The 21,742-nt window shown below is 43.6% G+C and overlaps 2 protein-coding genes across 2 annotated transcripts in view; one reads left to right on the forward strand and one right to left on the reverse strand.

Annotated features, from left to right (window-relative positions):
* The window catches only part of nedd8 (NEDD8 ubiquitin like modifier), a 2,908-nt gene extending 1,713 nt beyond the window's left edge, over positions 1–1,195 (forward strand). Inside the window, exon 4 of the mRNA XM_069718927.1 lies at positions 1–1,195. This exon is cut by the window's left edge and continues 188 nt beyond it. The gene's annotated coding sequence lies outside the window, so the exon portion shown is untranslated.
* Positions 1,196–1,528: 333 nt separating this feature from the next.
* Positions 1,529–21,330, reverse strand: slc7a8a (solute carrier family 7 member 8a). Its single transcript, XM_069718926.1, has 11 exons — positions 20,539–21,330; positions 14,867–15,071; positions 11,525–11,676; positions 7,074–7,199; positions 6,198–6,351; positions 5,733–5,856; positions 5,418–5,521; positions 4,881–4,977; positions 4,366–4,515; positions 3,643–3,820; positions 1,529–3,535 (listed from the first exon to the last, which is right to left on the reverse strand). The coding sequence occupies exons 1-11, from the start codon at positions 20,687–20,689 to the stop codon at positions 3,378–3,380; spliced, it is 1,599 nt and encodes a 532-aa protein (XP_069575027.1). The 5' UTR covers positions 20,690–21,330; the 3' UTR covers positions 1,529–3,377.
* Between the last annotated feature and the right edge of the window lie 412 nt (positions 21,331–21,742).

Here is a 21,742-nt window from a genome sequence, read left to right on the forward strand (position 1 = left end):
ACACACACACACACACACACACACACACACACACACACACACACACACACACACACACACACACACACACTGAAGACACACATACACATAGCTGTGGGGGAAATCTCCTGGTGGCTTTGAAGGCATCGCGGTCAGACTCACCTGCAGCCTCCCGCCGCTGTGATGCTGCCAACGACCGCAGAAAAGTCCGACAAGAAACAAATCTTTTACAACCCCGAGATGATTTTGTAGAAAAACTACTGCAAACCCGTTTTGAGTTTCTCGAGTGAGAAGTTATCTGTTGTCTTGGTTTCTCTACAAATCGCCCCCCAAACGAAGTGTAAGTTATCTGAGGTTGTGTAATCGCAGGTCGTTTTCTCTCGTGAAACACTGATGCAGCTCAGAGAGATGTGATCGGCAGCACGAATAATAAAAGAAAAGTTACCACGAACTCTCACATCTGTCCGTTCGGTATGACGTCATCAGACTGGAAACGGTCTCACGGACCTGCAGTTCGTAAACTGTTTGTTTGATTTCGACAAACAGTGATCGTAGTCGATTGTTTTGTTTGCGATAAAAATCTTTATCATTTTGAATACGATAAACATAACGGCGATATTTTAACGCAACGTTAACAGTTAACGCACAGAAACAACGAGCGCGACAAAAACTTTTGCTAACTTCTTTAGCAGTCTGTTCTGAAAAGGGGCGGGGCTTCAGTCGATCGGATGTACAAGAAACCACAGTGATTCGTTACAGGATATTAGAACTGTTACATTGTAACTGTAAGACTTTTAATTGCAATTATATGCTCCTGAAATAATTAGATGTTTTGCAGTATTTTATTTTTTTGATTCTTTTTTGCAGTGAAACCCTGAAATATCATGATCTTCCCTCTGGAGCCGGGCTAGCTGCAGCTTTAACGCTGTGTTTAACGGACAAATCTGAGAGTGTCGTGTCGGTAAAGTCTTGCGAGCCTCCTACAACTTGTTCTGAATGATAAAACATACTGTAGTTCGTCTCGGACCATCTGACGGGATAACGGTTGATTTAACGTTACCAGAAAACGAGGAGTGGCTTCAGTTTACGTGAATATTCTTTGGTCTGTTCAGGTGTTCAGATGTTCAGCGTTGTCAGCGTACTGCTTCCCCTCAGCGTGGACACAAACGTGTGAAACTGACTGATGAAGAATAAACTTAAACGCTGAAAACTCCAATTCACTTTTTTTTTTATTCTTGTCACAGACTCACCATCAAATATGTACATTTTACATCTTAAACACCAAAAAAACAGACTGAAGTTTGAGCGACGTGTCGTGGAAGGTGGAACCGCAAACAGTGTTTAATGCAACTTAAATTAAAGACCGACGTGACGGTGAAGTGATTCAGAAATAACATTCTCATCACGGCGCGTTAAAGCGAGATCACGTATTGCTTATAGAAGAGATGGTTTGCTCACCAGCACACACACACACACACACACACACACACACACACACACACACACACACACACACACACACACACACACACACACACACACACACACACACACTGTTACACACTGTTACACACAAAACATCCACCACAGTGAAGGCCTGTTTTGGTCTGAGAAGGTTGCAGCTCATCAGGAAGAAACGCAGATTAAACTTCATCCTGCACAGTTGGAAGTTGCAGCATTTCAGGCCTCATTTTATGCACAATATGTGAAAAGTGGAATCCACAGATTTGATGTTTATGCTTTGTTTTGAAATAAATGTCTCTTGGGAGCATTTTTTGTTTTTCAATATAAATGAAGCCTTGAATTACAAAAATTCAAACGTTAGTCAGAGTTTTTTTTTTTATTTACTAAAGAGACAATATACAGACTGTCATGACATCGGTGCAAATACACGATAACCATACAGGCACAAAAAAAACACAAAAGAAGTCCGAGACACCCTGTTCGCCTCACGTTCACTCTGTACAATACTGGCCAGACTTCAATGGTGTTTTTCTATTATTGAACAGCTGTCGTTGATACTCCTGAGGAATAAATATCTAAGAAGCACCGGTACAGACGTTTAGCGTTGACATACTGGATTTCAAAGAAGCAGTCAGTCAGATGTTTTTTTTCTGGAGGTTGTCGGCAGTGTTTTTGGGAGGAGAAGGCGGCGGTGGGGAGGGGGGGGGATGCCCTGAGACACTAACAGAGTGTAGGAAAAACCACAGAGAGTACGTACTGTGTGTTGGTGTGTGTTGTTGCTATAATACACAGCGTAAGTACAGACACGTGAATATTACCAGACGACTTCATTCAGCGCTGCAGGTTCAGTTTCTGCTGGTAATATTGCACTAAAAATGTCTTCTAGGTAATTAGATGAATAAAAAAACCATTTAAACAGCTAGATGGTCAGCTAAAAGAAATACTTTCACCTTAAAACATGAAAGACAGTCAATGCCTTTAAAAAAAGAAAAGAAAAAAGTTTACCACAGGCATTCGTGTGTGTTGTTGTCGGGAGTCATTCACAATGCAGATGTGGTGAAACTATCGGCTTCATTATGTGTTGTGTTGCTTTTTTTAAAAAACATTTTTTTACTGAAATTGAAAAAAAACCAACCCAACAATGACGCCAAAGCATGAAGATTTCACCGTCTCTCCACACACAGCTGTAATCACACCCAAGCACAGAATATATTCTAATTAAGGCAATTAAAAAATATCAATACAAAGTACAGATCTCACATCAGCTTTTAAGACTCACAGTTTCAGGAGTAAAAAAAAAAATAAAAAGGCCCAGATGAATATTTTGTTAGAAAAGAAAGAAGAACATCAACAACACTAAAATTAACATATCAAATCTAAAAAAAAAAAAAAAAAAAAAATAACAATAACAAAAAGGCCAATAATACAAGCAATTATCACAATTACAAAAAAAAAGAGACATTTCAGAATTACGGTCAGCTTTAAAAAAAACAAAAAACGGTATTAGTGTACTTCACAACATGAAATGATCTGAATCCAATCGTCTGCTTTGGTGCGCCGAACGTACGACAAAGCAACATGAAATATAAAATAAAAAAAGAACGATAAAAGTGTCTGCGTCGCCATCACAGTACGGTAAGAGTCTTTTGATAATAATAAAAAAAAATAGTTAAAACAAAACACTTTCAGAGGGAGGATGATGATGATGATGATGATGATGTATGTTTATGAATGAATTAAGGAGCTGCAAGGTGAAAACCTTTCGTCATTGCACTGTTGATGGATCCCATTAAATATTTCCTCATATATTTGGCACAGGAAGGTATTGATTGACATTAAAAATCTAAAAAGGTGTGTGTGGGGGGGCGGGGCTTGATCAGTAAATCCACTACGAAGCGTGGTGTGTGTCTGCATGTGTCTGTTTATTCTTGTTTTCAACAGTCGCCTGTCTTGAGGTTGTCTCCTTCCTCCTTGGACAGAGTAGACGGCGCCTCCTTCATTTCCTCTCCCTCCTCTCCCTCCTCTCCGCCGCCGCCGCCTACAGCCGGATAAACCACCATACACATCTTCTGGCCCGCGTACGTCATCTTATCTGCAAGAAGAAGGAAAGACAAAGTTTTCAACTCGTAGTTTTTAAAAATGTCGAACATTTCATACCCTGACAGAAAAGAAAACCTGGCGTGCGATGAGCGAACTTACCGACGAAGGCTTTGATGCACTGCGGCTTGTTGTCCCAGTAGACGCCCAGGAAGTAGACGGGGACGCCGGTCAGCATGATGGCGAGGCCGATGCCGCACACCACGGGCTCAGAGTAGAGCGAGAAGATGAGCAGGAAGGCCCAGAAGATGAGGTAAATGACCGGCCATATCAGGCTCACCTGCAGGAGGGAAACACATGATGTACTTTATTTTATTTGTATTTATCTTTTAATTGTATTTATTTATTAATTTATCCTATTTTATTTTCTAATTATCATTTAATTGTATTTATTTTGTTTTATTTCATTTTATTGGTGTGTTACTTGCCGATGTTCTGCGTATGTTTTATTGTTGTTGTTTATGTTGTTCCTCTTATTATTTAAATTTTTTGTATTATGACTTAATTATATTGAATTCTGTACAAAGTGTTGGAATCTGTTTGAAGTTGTGAAACACTTTGGTCAAAGTATGTTGTGTTTAAAAGTCCCATATAGATAAGTTGACTTAAATATTATTACTGTTTTCACAAGTTGGTTGAATTTGCTTAAAAACAAACACTTTTTGTGTTTCCAAAGTACATATGAATAATTTAATAATAATAATAATAATAATCTAATCAGGTTGAATGAAATCACCAGAAACATGTGCAGTATCTGACATGTTTAAATGCGGTCCATCCTGCACCTTCGTGGGTAAAGAGTGAAATATGTGACTCTGAGCTGACCTTGATTGGCCGGTGCATGTCGGGCTGTTTGAAGCGCAGCACGATCTGCCCGGCGACGGTGACTCCGTAGAAGAGGTAGTTGATGAAGCCCACGTAGTTGATGAGCGTGTACATGTCGCTGGTGCACAGCATGAGCAGCGTGGACAGGCACTGGGGGGAGAGGAGGAGGAGGGGGGAGGAGAAGGGGGAGGAGAGGGGCGGTCAGAGGCAGGGAAGCCGCAACACGAAGCTAATGCACGTGAGGGACGGTGATTCGGTGGACTGCAGGGGAGCGTGGCTCCGCTGGGGGGGGGGGGGGGGGGGGGGGGGGGGGGGGGGGGGGGGGGGGGGGGGGAGAGAGAGAGAGAGAGAGAGAGAGAGAGAGAGAGAGAGAGAGAGAGAGAGAGAGAGAGAGAGAGAGAGAGAGAGAGAGAGAGAGAGAGAGAGAGAGAGAGAGAGAGAGAGAGAGAGAGAGAGAGAGAGAGAGAGAGAGAGAGAGAGAGAGAGAGAGAGAGAGAGGAGAGAGAGGTACTCACAGTGAAGAGCAGAGCCGGGATGGGCGTGCAGCGTTTCACATGAATCATGGCCAGCAGGCTGGGGAGGTGGCCCTCTCTGGCGCCGGCGAAGAACAGTCTGGAGCGAGAAGGAGAGAGATGCAATGAAGACATGATCCATGAAGTTCATTGAATGATGATGAAAAAAACCCCGTGTCAGACTGAAGGAGGCTGATGGAGGTCGAAGGTTGAGACGAGGAAGAAAATCTGAATTTAGAGGAAATTAAAAACCGATCAGCAGAATCATTTTCAGATGTAATTTACAATACATTTGGTGCAACGTTAATTCAGGCTGAGATGCGTCTTTGATGCGTGTTTATAGGCCGAAAGCAAAGTTAATACTCGGTATCATTTGGTTCCTGGCTCACGCAAACTCCTTCCTACACGCTTATGAAGAACATATATTCCATTAAAAGAGTGTTTTAGGTTAATTTCACACAAAATCTGTGATGTTAGAGATGAAATATCAAAGATAAATAGTGTTTTTAAGTTCCAGTAAAATGCTGAGTGCCAACTAACCGTGAGGACGTGAAGAGGGAGCCGTTGACGCCCCCGAAGGTGGAGAGAGCCACCGAGATGGGCATGATCCACGACATGACGCCCAGCAGCTTCTCCCCGAACGTCTGGAGGATGAAGGTTAGCGGGAGGATGACGGGGAGTGAAGCAGACACACGGGCGGGTGGTTAGATGCTTATCTTTTTTAATACGTTTATGTTTTAATATGTGGCGTCCACAGTTAGACTCGTGCAATGAGCGACAGGGACCAGTAGAGGGCGCCAGTCGCGCTGCTACGGAGGTGTGCAGATGGATGAAGTCGCGGCGGTCGCTACTCACCACGGCGACGGCGTTGGAGGCGAGCAGCTCCTGAGGGCTCATCGCCGTGACGTAGGCGATGTTGGCGAAGACGTAGACGAAGGTTACGAGGGGGATGGAGATGAAGATGGCACGAGGAAGGTTCCTGCAGACAGAGCGGGAGACGGAGGAGGATTACAGGTAGGAAATTACAAAAAACGGAGTCTCGCGGGAGGCGAATTTAACAGATAAAAAGGTTATTAAAAACAATGTTTCAAAGACAGGCAAAAGGAAATGAAGAAATAAAGCATTTCATACACAGACATCGTTGGAGATCAGCGGGCAGATTAGTGGGAATGACTAAATTAAATCAATTCAACGAAAATAAAGGAGGATTAAACTGGAGAGCGAAGTCGGTATGCGACGGCTAATCGCTGAAATATATTCATCTGTCGTAATAAACCCTTCAGATCTGTGGGAATGAACGTGTGTTTCTGAGGGTCTTACACGTAGGGGTCCACCAGCTCCTCTGTGACGTAGTTGAGGAAGTTCCAGCCTCCGTAGGCGAAGGATCCTTGTAGGAACGCCAACGCGATCAGACCCACGTCGTACTCCTGGAAGGGCTCGAAGGCGTTGGCGGGCTCCAGCCAGTAGTAGTCTCCTGCAGGCGCCAAAGGAGACGCAACATGTTCACGTTCATTCTTTAGAAATATCAACACATCTTTAGTCACTTTTCTCCGTTCCCGGTTCAGGTCGGTCTGCTCCTCATCATTTACGGAGGTAAACACGCTGAAGTTTGGGCTCGTTGTCAGGAAACGCAGCTGAAAGCCATCAGCTGATGACGCGTGTGTTGAACCAGCTGGAAAAGACGGGTCAGCTACATCTGCCTGGAAAGCAACTGAGAAACAAACAAACAAACAAACAAACAAACAAACAAACAAACAAACCCTGTTTCGCTGTAAAAAGCTCTTCATATTTCAGCGGCTTTCTCGTTCTTCGTCACATTTGTTTTCCCTCCGTGAGACGTGTTTTCACTCCTCTCCCTCTACATACCGTCCAACCGGTCGCTGAACTCTTCATCGTCTTCAAACACTCGCACAGAAATCCCCATTTTGTTGTTTCAGGCCCTCCCTCCCCCTCTTCCCCTCCCCCTCCCTCTCTCTCACCCCACCTGCTGATGTTAGCAGTGTGAGTTTTAACCAGAAGGGCCCCAAAGACTCCATGTGGAGCCTCGAAGGCCCCGAATCCCTGAGGATGTCCCCACTGACCGCGAGAGAGAGAGAGTGTGTGTGTGTGTGTGTGTGTGTGTGTGTGTGTGTGTGTGTGTGTGTGTGTGTGTGTGTGTGTGTGTGTGTGTGTGTGTGGACTCAGCGGTGAGCGTACCTTTGCAGACCTGCACGATGCCCATGATGATGATGAGGGCGAGGGCCAGCAGCTTGCCGGCGGTGAAGATGTCCTGAACTCTGGTGGCCCAGCGGACGCTGGAGCAGTTCACCCACGTCAGCAGCACTGAGACACAAACACACAAAAGTTAGGATTTATTGGAATGTCTTTAATATCTAGAGTTTGACTTATTAATAAATGATTTAGCAATATGAAAACTTTTTTTTTTTTTTTTTACAGAGCATAATGGACAATAAACAAGTGTCAAAAGTGTTTAATAAATTACTGCCAAAAATGTGTGTTTAAATGATCTGAGTATACGGTATACATATATAAAGAATATTAATGTATGAAGAATATCAGCCAATATGTTGATATCGGGATTTTCTTTACTCTCCAACATTGGTCAGAAAAATGCTGAATCAGTCAGACTGTGTTTAATATTGGTAAAACCATCTTATTTCATGCCGTCTGACTTGATGTATTTTTTTACTACTGAACAAAAACTGTAAAATATTAAAAGTCACATCTTCATGTTCTAATGGATTTAATGGGAACTTTTGTGTCTCCACAATCTGCAGATTTCTGATAATCTTCAACTATAGATTTTGACTTTGTGCCGTCGTGTCTGGAAATATTGAAATGAGGTGAACGAATCAGCAGGACGGAAGCGAATATGCTGATCTGCACTTTCCTCCGCGAGCATTTTACTGCTTCGTGCGTTCATTGTTTTATTGGTTATGTAACTTGGCAGCCTTTTAAAGTTCCCTCAATGAAAAGCAATCTGATCATCGAAATGCAACAAAAGATTAAAAGCTGCACATTTGCACAAATGCAACATCAGTATTAACGTCGACCTTTGACCCTGCTGCTGCATCGTCACATTCAGCCGCTATCTGACCTGCAGGAGCTCTGCTGCCTCAGATGTGATTAGTGCTGAATGATAATGTGAAGTGATATTGTTTATTTCTGGCCATATGAACCTTTTATATATATATAAAAGTGCATTTTATTACATCTGGTGATGTTACAGCTGTTATAGTCTGGGTAATAATTCTGGATTTTCCAGTTTGTAAAGTGACAGGTAGTCATTGTTTCATGTCAGGGTGTGTCAACTTTAAATTACAGGTAACTTGAATGCTTTCGCAGGAACTCTCTTATTTGTTGAACACACCAAACTGATGTCGATGCAATCTGATCCGTGCAGAAGAACATTGGTTTGATGCGTACCGCTGAGCCGGACCGGGCCAGCGGGTTCAGGGCCGACAGGGTGCCATTAAATAATCAGCCTGTTTGACTCGGCGGGATTAAGTTCATCACATTAAATAACTGTTTGAGCTGCTGGAACAAACACAGACGCACATGAGCGTACTGGTGTCAGATGCAAACAAAAAGTACAAGTTGAGCATGTTTCCAGGTGAGTTTTGGATTTTGTCTGTCTGTTGTTATTTTTTTTTACTGTTGCAGACAGAACATGAGCTGCAGGGAGGACGAGGACGGCAGGGAGGACGAGGACGGCAGGGAGGACGAGGACGGCAGAGCGGCTGCTGCTGCGACTGCCTCCACAGAAAACAGGAAATGAGAGGCTTCGCACACAGATTATCTTATGACTTGATGTATGTTGTGTACACACACACACACACACACACACACACACACACACACACACACACACACACACACACACACACACACACACACACACACACACACACACACACACACACACACACACACACACACACACACAGCGAAAAAATTTCCCCTTGGGGATTAATAAAGTAACTACCTAACCTAACCTAACCTAACCTAACCTAACCTAACCTAACCTAACCTAACCTAACCTAACCTAACCTAACCTAACCTAACCTAACCTAACCTAACAACTCACTAATTCTCATGGAGCCCTGAGTGAATACATGCTGAACCTCTGAACAGGTAAACAGAGTTGTTTTACATGATCTCCTGCGTGACAGCAGCGATGTCCTCCTCTTGTCTTGGTGACTAAACACCTGAGGACACATTCTGCTGATCACAACCCTCAGCTGTCTGGAAGCTGAGTATACAAAGTGTGTGTGTGTGTGTGTGTGTGTGTGTGTGTGTGTGTGTGTGTGTGTGTGTGTGTGTGTGTGGAAACTTGCTGAGTTAACTATGTTGGAAAACAGGCCAGAGTTGCGACCTCGCCATCTGTAGGAAGAGACAGACTCCGTGGGAGAATCACCCCTCCGGCATGTTTTTGAAACGGTACACCTTAAAAAAAGCCTGTGGCATTTCCCAACCGACCGTCCCTCGATCTGTTTATAGCCCGATTTCTGAGTAAATACGTAAGGTTATATCCTGTAAACTCTCATGTCATGTTCAGCATGGGCCTAGTTTAAGGGAAATCATATTTGTCTCAACACCAATAAACACGTATAGTACATGCTGCCCCCATAAATTACATTAGAGTTTGTGGGGAGGAACAACAAACCTCTCACCCACTTTGTTTTGGTCTGAACAACAACAACAGCAAAGCAGAAATAATGCAGCAACAAGGCTGAAGCTGCCCGACACCATCTGTCCAACCAATTCGAGGGAGAGAGGAGCTGAAAACATGCTGGAGTTTGGTAACAAAGCATCCACCAGCAGTTCTTGTTAAAACACAGCACATTTGGCCTCAAGGCATGAATTAAAAAATGGAACAAGAAAGTCGGTTAATGTGTCAGAAACACAGGAACAATGAGGCATTCAGGGTGTGCAGATCTCTCCAGAGGCCATTAGAAACGCCACCAGAATTTCCACCAAAACCACAGACTGAATATAAAAATAGTTCAAATGTAGTTTTCTGGGTCTTCAGGTGAAGCCACTGCAGCGGTGCCTTAAAGTGCAATACCACTGAGGGCCACTAGGGGCTCGCTCCACAAAGCCTCTGGGCTCCAATAGACTAGATGGTGTCAGTCGCTCAATTCTCTCCTTCTGATCACTGATTGGTGTAAAAACAGAAGTGGATGACGTCACGGCGGGTTGATGCTCGACCAAAACCCACTTCCAACATGTTTTGTTTTTTTGCAAATTTCACCTGAATATGATTTATAGTCAGATGACCATGAAATGAACTGCTCCTTTTTGGATATTCCACCCTGCCTTCCTGTCCTTTGGAACCAAATATCTCTTAATAATATGAGCATAAAGTGCAAAAACTTCTCTTATGAGTTACCCTGCTAACTTATTAATAACTTCTATAATAAACTATACGGTGGATCTCTTGTGCTCAAAAGTGTTCGTGCATGTTTTTGTGTAAACCTTGAACCTTCTATATTTCTACGCCCGTCAGGGAATGATGTCGTCTCCGGTGCTCTGCAGCTTCATGACAAACTCTTCGGAGATCATTTTAAAGGAAAAGAAATCTAAAAAACATATATCGAGAACTAGAAAGTTTCACCTCTCCGCTGAGGGCAGAGAGAAAAGGTGAGTGACAGCTTGTCATGCTGAACTCTGTAGATGTGAGTGTGACAGCTGCTATCTTTCCAGTTCCACCAGCTCTGAGAGAATATTTTGGTTTGGAAGGATGAAAAATGTGCAAAAGCATTATGAGCATGTTGTTTCTTTTCTCCCGGCAGGACGACGAGCACTTAGCAGTGATTTGGAGGCGACGACTGAAAACATCTGCGCGCGTTATTCCCTCTAAATCTCATCAGAGCTGCAGGAGTTCGAGCGCAGCTCCCTCTGAAACCTGTGTTTCTGGTAAACAGTCGAAAATATCAGGGTGAGATTCATCTGACGGGTCAGATCCTCAACACACTCTCGTCTCTCCGTGTGTCTGAAGGCTGCCTGCAGTATTTGACCGCCGTGTGTGAACTTTGTTGAGGGCTTCATGTCGCCCGCTGTCACGTCAGCGCCAACACATTTCTCCTTCGTCTTCACGCACTCGCCGCTCGCCGCTGCACTCTGCCAGTTACTCTCTTCGTCTCCGTGACGACCTCTAACTCAGGGTTAAATAACGAGAGCTTCGGGGGGAAAACCGGGACGTAAACTGGATTAAATGAAGCCACAATTTCAGCTTTGATTTGATGACGTAACAGTAAGTAACAAAGCAGAGAAACTGCTTCAATCTGCTCTTTCATACTAAACTCTACTTTTATACTCTGGAAGTACAACGAGTGAATTCTTATGTTTTTTTGAAGACCTGAGCTTGTCTCAACAGGCGCACTCAAGAAGAACGGGAGTGTTTCTGAAAACACCTCTTCATATTAAGATCTTAAGATGAGCAACCAGACTGGAAATAAAGACACAAATAAACTGGGCAGCTTCATTATTTGGAAATAAGAGTTTTCCAAGACAAAAACATCTGAGACGGGATGCACGCTTAAAGTGTTTAAATAAGTTGTGTAGCAGAGTATATTTCAGCTTTTTGTTCTGCATTAGGAAGCATTAAACATGTCTGTGACTGTGAGGCGTGGAGTGCTACTCACGGAGACAGACGGCAGCCAGCAGACGCAGGCCGTTCTCCGGCGGGAAGCAGGTGGGGAACAGAGGCTGCAAGACGTAGTTGGAGAAGGTCAGCGCGATCACGGCCTGGTTGGTCGGGTAGATGACCAGCACGGCGATCCACAGTCGGAGGAACCTGAGGCCGAGAGGAAGGAGGGAGGGAGGGACAGACGGAGGGAGGGACGGAGGGACGGAGGCATGGTTACCAACACACGGAGCTACAGCACGTCAAATGTGACCCTTTATTTTCTCATCACACTCTCTTCTATTTAAAGAACTTTTAATGGTCCCGTATTTTACAGCTTTATGGTGTTTTATTCAAAAACATATGCTGCTATTAGCTCCTTAAATATGAGGGTTTCCTTCATTTTTTTGGTTTGGTTTCGTAATGTTGTAAACAGAATATCTGGGTGTTTTGTACTCCTACTTAGAGAAATAAGCTATTTAAATACATCACTGTCGGTTCTGGGAACTCATGAATGACTCTTTTTCTAATTTGGGATTTAACAGGCAAAAACAAAATTAAACAACAAACGAGGAAGAATTAATCCAAATAATACTTCCCTGCGGCACTCAAAACAAAGCGGAGGGAAAACCCCCCGCTGTTAGCGACTAACTTGCTCGTACTTCTGTTCGGTCGAGTTTGAGGTTCTATTGGAGACGTCTGCAGAGAAGCAGCTCTTCGTTTAAACCCTCCGCTGGAAAAGCAGACTAATAAAATCTCTGTTTGGTAACCAGTTTAACTGAAGTGACTCAGCCCCTCTGTTTAACATGATGACGCAACAATACGCCAGCTTACGAGAAGTCTTAGTCATTTTCCTTCTGTTTTTGTTTTTCGTACTACTGGTATTTACAGGACTTGATGCATTGGTCTTAGTGTAGTAGGACGGACCGGCCGTGAGGTATTTCCATGAAATTCTCAGAGAGCTTATAAAGGGATCATTACACCTGACTGCATTAACGGGACTGGAACTCGCTGGAATGCGTTTCATTAAAAAATCGTGATGCTGATTGAAACCTCCACATAGAAACCCGCGTGGTGAAGTAGTTTCCTCATATTTACAGCACATTAACTCCTTTTCTCTTGTTTTTCACATATTTCAGTTCTATAATTGCCGTTCTCAAGGAAATATAACATTTTAACTTCATTAATTCACTTAAACTACAGTTACGTTGCCGATTGGGTTTCACATACTTCATTCTGTACATTATAAAATAAGATGTGATGATGCTCTGCTATCAAACCAACAAGAAACCCAGAGTGCTTTAAAATGCACTGCAGAGGTCTTTCTGCAGAATGTGATACTCCATATGACTGATAGTACTTTTATTCACTTACACTTTTATGTATTATTCATTTATTAGGCCTGTCCTCGTTTAAAAACCATTTATCTGCACATCGTTCAGCTCTGTACATGTTTCATGGTCACATTCTTAGATTTTTTTCCGCTGAGGTTTTCCAGGAGAAGTTTCTCCAATTCAACTGATTGTACTTTCACTTGAATGCTAATAGAGGATTTAGTGGTGTTGCTCATTTTTAATGCCTGCAGCTAATGATTATGTTGGTAATCCTTTATTCTGTGGATTATTTTCACAAAAAACAGGAAGAAATTGGCATATTAAAACTGTTTGTTTTGTCCAACCAACAATCCAAAACCAAAAGATCATTTAGTTTACAGACAAAGAAGCTCCAGAGGCTGGAAAGAGAAAATATTTTGGGAGCAATTTTGCTTAAAAATGAATTTTTTTTAATCAAAATTGAACAATCATTGGAGATCTTCTGCTTTTACTTGGGATTTGAATACTTCTTCCACCACAAACAGCAGATATCAGCTGACTTCCTTTAAAATGAAGACAATCTAGTAAACCATTCGTTTCCACATTTGATATAATCACCACCTTCAACCTGTTGCATCTATGATAATCTACAGAGGGAACATTAAGGGTGTAACACACTCCTCATGAGTCCGATCCAACAACGACCCGTTCGAGAGCTTCTCTTTCTCTACGAGCTCGCCTTCGTCCGGCTGCGACCAGGTGATGTAACTGGTTATGGACTTATAAGCAAACACAACTTCTACTCCTCCACGCCCACACACACACACACACACACACACACACACACACACACACACACACACACACACACACACACACACACACACACACACACACACACACACACACACACACACACACACACACACACACACACACACACACACACACACACACACACACACACACACACACACACACACACACACACACACACACACACACACACACACACACACACACACACAGGGACAAAAGGGTCGGGACAACAAAAACAAACCGCCCTTGAACGCGGTTTATTGAAGCCAGTCGGAGGGCACGGGGAAACAGTTCAAACTGAGCATGTGAAGCCACGACTTCATTGATGTGTATTGATAGCTGCTGTACAAAGAGACTAAAACAATCCTTGGCTGTTTTGTCTGGGTGAATTCCTCTCCCGAAATACCCGATAATACGTCTCCTTGCGATAGATGGAGAAAAACCACAACAATGGTCTAATCTGTGTTTACAGTCTGTGCAGAAGGCACACCGTGTGTGTGTGTGTGTGTGTGTGTGTGTGTGTGTGTGTGTGTGTGTGTGTGTGTGTGTGTGTGTGTGTGTGTGTGTGTGTGTGTGTGTGTGTGTGTGTGTGTGTGTGTGTGTGAAATCTACGCTAACAAACGATATTGTTTGGCTCGGAAATTAACTAAGTGTGGTTCCCAAGCTTTAACTGTAAGCAGCATGACCTTGAATAAATAAGCATTTATGGATGAATGGAAGCTCACAGCTGGTCAATAAAGACATAATTTTTTTTTTTTTTTAAACACGGCGCTGTGACATTTGTACTTCTGTGAATCTGACGGTTTAATATCTTTTTTTTACTGCATCTTACATCTGTGCCGGACTTCCAGCGAAAGAGCCAGACGTTGATCAATATGTCTGCAGGCTCATCCACCGGAATGAAGACAGGAATCTAGACATGTCGGTATGCTCACCTAAATCCTCGTCAAATTAACTCCCATCGGCCGGGAGGCCCCTTCTTCTGGAGAACTGGGTCATACACTCAATAAACAGGACTTTGGAGGGTCGACTGGGGGTTTCAGAAACCTTACTGACCCGAGAGTCCAACACGGAAATCAAGGTCTCCCGAAAGGAAAGAGATCAACCGTAATGAAGATATGAAATAACTTCTTTCGTAACTCCCTCCTGCTCTTGTACTTCCGTTTCCTATGACTCAAATCACACCGTCCAAATATTTAAATACGCCTCATCTGAGTGTGTTCGCTCACCCGGCCAGCCCTCCGAAGATGTCCTTGACGTAGGAGTAGTCTCCTCCCGACTTGGGGATGGTGACGCCCAGCTCGGCGTAGCACAGCGCCCCGATGGCGGTGATGATGCCGGTGATGATCCAGACGATCAGGGCCACGCCCACCGAGCTGGCGTTCTCCATCACTCCCTTCGGACTGACGAAGATGCCGGAGCCGATGATGTTACCTGCGGAGAAGAGGAGGAGGGAGGAAGGTGTCAGGATGATGGAGGACGACTGTGATGCACCAGGTCATCTCAGCTAGAAGCCTTTCATGTGCTGCAACAATTACCTGGTGAATAGTAGCGGAGGAAAAGGCGTCGGACTATCTAGTTAAACTATTTTGACTTTTTAAGCCTGCTTTTAAAAATGGCCTGCAAAAGCGTACGTGATACGCAGCTAGAAAAATGCATACTGATACTCATGTGATCTATAAAAGGGCTTTTACAACAATCATTTTGAATTTCAACTGACCCTAACTTGAGTCACAGTTTGGTCTGGCAGCGCTATGAAAAGAAAACGAGATCACTGGCTTTTAACTAATGTCGGAAAAAACTGCTGACTGACAGCATAATTTACTTGTAGATGGTCAAAGTCTTGAGTTAAAAGCCTCGTGGGCAAACAAGACCAAATATTACAGTTCAGTTAATAAGGCAAATTGAACAGGAAAAGGAATGAGGTCACAAGACAGCAGGAGAAAAAAAAAAAGAGATTTCAAAGCAGCGATGCAGCAGACGAGCTCACGGGGCAAAGTGGGAACCTGCAATATGCTGACTGAGCAAAGATGGAGCAAGACGGAGCAGCAGGGTGAACGAGTGCAGAGAGAGCGGAGGGATGAGAGGCGGATGCAGAGCCGGGAGAATAATGACCTGACATGTTCAATGAGCATCAGCGTGCCAGGCAGTTTACTTTAGGGGGGACGGATGATCGGGCTCGGGTACCACATGAAAGACAAGCCATGTCTGATAAGGCCCGGGGTCGGAGGTCAGGAGCCTCCAATCAAGTTCAGCTGACTGGGTCGACTGTGGTTTGAGTGAACTTGAACACGGATGGCCAATAAAAAAGGTGTCGGGGTCGAAGGTTTGAAGGGTTTGAAATCACAGGAGGCTGAGTGGAATTTTTTACAGTACAAAAGTCAAAGATACGGACGATGCAGTCTTCAATGAAGTGTGTGTGTGTGTGTGTGTGTGTGTGTGTGTGTGTGTGTGTGTGTGTGTGTGTGTGTGTGTGTGTGTGTGTGTGTGTGTGTGTGTGTGTGTGTGTGTGTGTGTGTGTGTGTGTGTGTGTGTGTGTGTGTGCGGATACTTTGGAGCCACTGGCGAAGTTTAGGACTCGCAATTAACTTTACATCCAGCACGGTGCGACAGAACAGCAGTGTTATAAGTATCGTTCAGGAACTGGTATCGAAACCAGTCTTTAAACTCATTTATTTGTCGGGCTAATAGTTTAAAAGTCCAAAGATTTAATATAATAAATATGAAGAACAGTTCAGCACATCGTCCATTTCAGAAGCTGGAAACAGCAAATATTTGGACTTTTGACATGTAAGTGAGCTACACCAATTATATAAAATCCATTTTAAGAAGTAGAAAATGAAATCTTTAGTTTTCATGCAGTTTAGAGGGGGAGAGTGTAACCCAGGTTGTTTGCTGCAGCTACGGTTTACTGATATTCCCTAAATGCCTCGCATCTTATTGGAAGATGCAAGTTTGCACAAAGAGAAGCCTTCTTCAGGTCTTTAAAAAAAATCTGTGAAAAGAAGAAATCAACAGATTAAACAATACTTGACCGCTGCTCTCTTATGAAACTCGTTTTGCAGGTAAAAGATGAAAACGAGACAAAGAAAGCTTCCCTTCCTCTGATTGTTCTGACATCTTTATGGCACAAGTGGTCTTCAGTGCGTGACCTTTGATATTTGCCATGTGCCGACTCAGCAGTAACTTTTTGAGTGAGGCAACGTTTACAGCAGCAATCAAAGTTTACACTCCGGTCCTGGAAGGTGTGAGGGAGGTTATGTTTTCACTTTTATGAAACTATCAGGTTTTATCAGAGGTTATCAAATGTGTGTGTGTTCGTATCACGTGCATCGAGTGTGTGTGTGTGAGTGAGACTGCTGACTCGTGGAATCTTCAGGTTTCCTGTCCTTGCAGAGGTTTTGACATCCTTTTGTCTACAAACAGGGAGAGCGAACTTTTCTTTTTTTCTTTTTTTTTTAAACAAAAAAATCTGAGAGAAATGCATCAATTTTAAGAAGCAGCAGATAAAAAGTCTGAAGTGTGAAACAAACGTCCGACGTGTCCACTCAAATCCCAGCAGGCCTCTTTCTGCTGCAGGATACCGGTGTTGTTGTTGGATTGTTGGTCCACAGAGGAAGAGGCTCGCTCTCTGACGTGCTCTCTGAGCACATTTCTGTTCCTTTTACACTTTCATGTTTTCTGAAAGCAACAGGCAACTTCAACCTTTAAAATTGGTCTTTTTACAGTTTTAGACGGAAGTTTGGCTCCTTTAAAATAATATTTATGTTGTTTTTTAAGATGCAATCTACTCTATAATCACATTTTAGATTTTAATTAGGTTTACCTAATTTATTTATTTAGGTTTAAATAGACTTAATTACCTATTTTGTGTTGGTATGTGTGTTATAATGGCTCCTAACAAATACTGTTATTATCAATTAATCCACTGATCATTTTCAGAAAATAGTGAGAAAAGCTTCTTACAATTATCTAAAGCCCAAGTTGATGCTTTCAAATCTCATTTTACCATCACATGACAAAATGACTGATTACGAATTATCTCTCCTAATTAGCATAGTCAGGACCAGCAGGCTGTCCTGGTTAAATACAGGTTCAGTATTGTAAGAATAACTTGAGTATTGTTATTTTACAACTTATTATTTGCATATTAGAACATTTCTTCTTTGAATATGTGTTGCAAAAGTTAATGATTGTTAACATATAAATACATATAATGAACATTTATGTGTAAACTTACTATGCAGAGGCTTTTTAAAATGCTTTATCTTAAGCAGGGATCAGCTGTTTAAACGTTACACCGACAGTAAAAGAAGAAACCGAAGAAATCCGTTTGATTTTGGGCCTTCGTGGTCGAAGGCCACCACTCAACCAAACAGCGTTCACAGCAGCAGCTGACTACGAATACCAACAAGCATCTGTGTGTGTTTGTGCAGCATTATGATATAACCCTAATCAGCCTTTATAAAGCCCTGGAAGATTTCCTGTCTGTTCAAACAGCCACCGAGCCGAAGCAACCTTCTGCGTGACCCTCGGCCAGAACCTCGCGGACGCTGCAGGTCCGGCTGCTCGCATGAGTTATTACTGCACAGAGCCATGTATGACACGGAGCCCACTTTACCATGCTGCTAAGAGGACAGGACGAGGCAAGCAAAGAGAGTTTGGTGTCTTCATTAATCCGTCCAATGAAGGATTTGGGCTCTGCAGCCTAACTCAGTTTGAAACGACCAGAAGCCACGAACACGAGATGAAACGGAGCTCGATATTTAATCAAAAGGAGATTTATGCAGCGATTTCATCACAAAACACAGCGATCGGAGTCCAGCTCAGACGCAGTTAATAACAGCCTTATCAGGGTGGGTCCTTCTTTGGCCAAAAGTTCACCTCTAATCCTGATTTGCACGTTTATGGAGTTCTGTATGTGTGATAGACGCCTGCGCTGCTACAATAGACCGTGAAAGCGTTTGATGCCATCGTGTGCTCGGCCCTTTCCGTGGAAACGCACATTATCTGAATGTTGCTGCATAGATACGATGGAGGGTTGGGCTGAAGGGAAAGATACTAGCAGCAGCACGCACAGGGACCTTTAACAAAGCATAATCAATACATGTAATCACTCAGGACCGGATCAATGCCCCGGAGAAATATTAGAAACATTATTCTATCGATAAGTAATAATTTAATTTAAAGTTCATTTTTTTCTTTCATCCAGGATTTCGGGATTTAAGTTACAAACTATGATGTCACTTCAATGCAAACGTTGCTCTTCATCTCTCTTGTTGCAAACCTCCTGGGAACCCTCTCTCCCCTCTTTTTTCCTCCCGTTACCGTGGAAACACATGACTGAATGAGTCATCCTCCCCTCCTGTCTCTTCATCCAGTCAAGGTCAACACACGCGTAAAAAAAGACAACCCACGCTCCACCTGGACATCCCACATTTCCTTCCTGAGTTCGTATCGATCGACGTCGACCTGTTCATCATCGGTGCTGAATGAAGATGAGACACGTCGATGTGTCAATTACCGCCATTATTATACAGTATGATGACGACCTCATGTTAGCTTTAATGGCTTTAGGTTCCCTGACCTCTTCTATAAATCTAATTCATGAGGACAGTGACTGCTGGCGGATTGTTTAAACTAATAGTAATCCTTTAGTATGAAGTAGAGCTGAAAGACGGTCGATGAATTGATCAGAAACAAAGTTATGAAAATCAGAGCAGAAATATCCTTCAAACTCAAAACATCCTGGATCCTAAATTTCCCACAATGCAAATCAATCTGATTCCTGATGACATCACTGAGGTTACTTTCTCTAACTTTGGAAAAGCTTCTTCCAGAGTCACACGAGGAATCAAACAACAGTCTGGACAGGCTGAGCAGAACGAAATAGAGATGAGTGAACTAAACGTCATGTTGAAAACAAAAACTGTGGAACGCCCCTTTAAAGCTGTATTTCTCCAAATACAGTCAATCAAATCTGTTCTCGTATTTGTATGTAACAATGAAATACAAGATCTGTAGGCCGGTTTGTGGCCGCCTACATGTTGCCAGCAGCCTCCTTACAGCCGCCTCACGGCGTCCGAGTCAGTCATGTGAGCTGTGATTGGACTAATCCTCTGAACACCTGAGATGAGTGAGGGTGACGACATCCTCGTTACTGGCCGGGCTACAGAGAGATGATGAAAGCTGCACTGATTAACGGTGGTCAGAGGCCATGAGACTGTTGCAAGAGAAGGAGTCTTTATGCTGAGTTCCTGTTACAATCATATCAGTGTGTGCGTGTGTGCGTGCGTGTGTGTGTGTGTGTGTGTGTGCGTGCGTGCGTGCGTGCGTGCGTGCGTGTGTGCGTGCGTGCGTGCGCGCGTGCGTGCGTGCGTGCGTGTGTGTGTGCGTGTGTGTGTGTGTGTGTGTGTGTGTGTGCGTGCGTGCGTGCGTGCGTGCGTGTGTGTGTGCGTGCGTGCGTGCGTGTGCGTATGCGTGTGTGTGTGTGTTTTATCTGAAGCACAGGTTGAGTAAACACCAGCTCCATTTGACCAACTATTGTCTGAGCCCAACTGCAGGTATTATAACTGAGGTCAAACACAACATCTTAATCTGGAGATTCTTACATAAATATCATCCTCATAAACTTTGTCTCAGTGGAATCTGATCCCACTGCAGCTTTTAAACCCTGCAAATATTTGACTGTTTTAATGAGTAGTTTATGACCATTTATATATAAAAAAAAACAAATCTCTTATTTCTCTCACTTTTAACAAACTTGTTATACTTTTCTCTGACAAACTGTGGACATAAAAAAAAAAGCACAAACTTAACTGCTGTGGGGTCAGATAGAAAAACTGGTTGCATTATATTAAATGTCAGCTGCCCCGATCCTTTAAAAGTGACAATCACTTACCGACAATGATGCCGCAGGCGCTCACGAGCCCGATCTCCTTCTTGAGCGCCACCCCGTCTCCTCCTCCTCCTCCTCCTCCGGACTCCGTCTCACCGGCAGCATCCTTGGCAGAGGCCGACGTGCTGCTCCGCTGTCTCGGACCGTCCGTCATGTTTGATGGCTGCACTTGGCTTTTATTTATTTAGTCTTTTTGGATGCTGGCGGAACTACGTTCAGTGAATCGTGCAGCACTGATCTGATAAAGGAAGTTGTTGCGGTGTCAGCAACTTTGCGAAAATGAATTTAAAAAGAGACGAAACCACAAAGCAAAAAAATAACAATAATCACACAAAAATGAAAACAAAAAGTGCGGGCTTTGAGAACGCTTGTGCAAAAACTGCCCTGCACAGTGGAAAAAAATAATAATAATAAAAAAAAATCCTGCAATCGTTTCTTCAAGCGTGACACAGGTGGGGCGTGATGGCACGTCTCCTTATCGAGCAGCGGAGCTCATATTCCAGTGACAGTCCTTAAAAGTGCGAAAATAAAATAACCTTCTCAGATGGCAAACAAAAATTACCCTTAAAAATAAGAAAAGAGCTGTCGTGGTTTCCTTGTTTCAGGTGAGAGCAGGAGACACATGAACATCCTCTCTGTGCGCCACCAAAGATCTGCTCCGGGACTGGACGACAAAATAAAGCGAGAAGGTCTTCCGAGTCGTTCAGGTCTGCCTCGTAAACACCCGACCTGCGTGGATCTGAGACACCAGAGGTTTGCATTGGAGTAAATATGCACATCTTCATAAGAGTACGTTAGCACCGCCCCGTTTCCATGCTTGGCCCTCCTACTCCGACTCCTTCAGCGTCTCCAGGACCCTCCCATCAGCTGTTCTCCCCGGAGTCACTGCTGCTGTTGCTCGGTTCAACTTCCACACGCACCGGCTCCTCTCCCAAACATGGTGAGAAAACACGACTCAGTTCAGGTGACACGCAGCTCGGACCTCGTCTTCATCACTTCCTCCTTCGTTTTTGTTTTGTCGTGCACGTGCTCATGCCTATTATTCAAGATGCAGCACAATCTAAATTTAGCCCTCAGACTGTGACGTCACACCTCAGTCTGCCACTGCTGCTGCAGGACTGCTTCCATCCATCCTGTATGTTCACATTATGGAGGCTACAGAAGCTGCAGTGGTGACTGGACCATGATCATCCCAAACTCTTGATTT

Source organism: Brachyistius frenatus, unplaced genomic scaffold, assembly GCF_029030835.1.
Source record: "Brachyistius frenatus isolate BFR_SWC_R1_liver_20210118 unplaced genomic scaffold, ASM2903083v1 Contig_203, whole genome shotgun sequence".
Lineage (NCBI taxonomy): Eukaryota > Metazoa > Chordata > Actinopteri > Embiotocidae > Brachyistius > Brachyistius frenatus.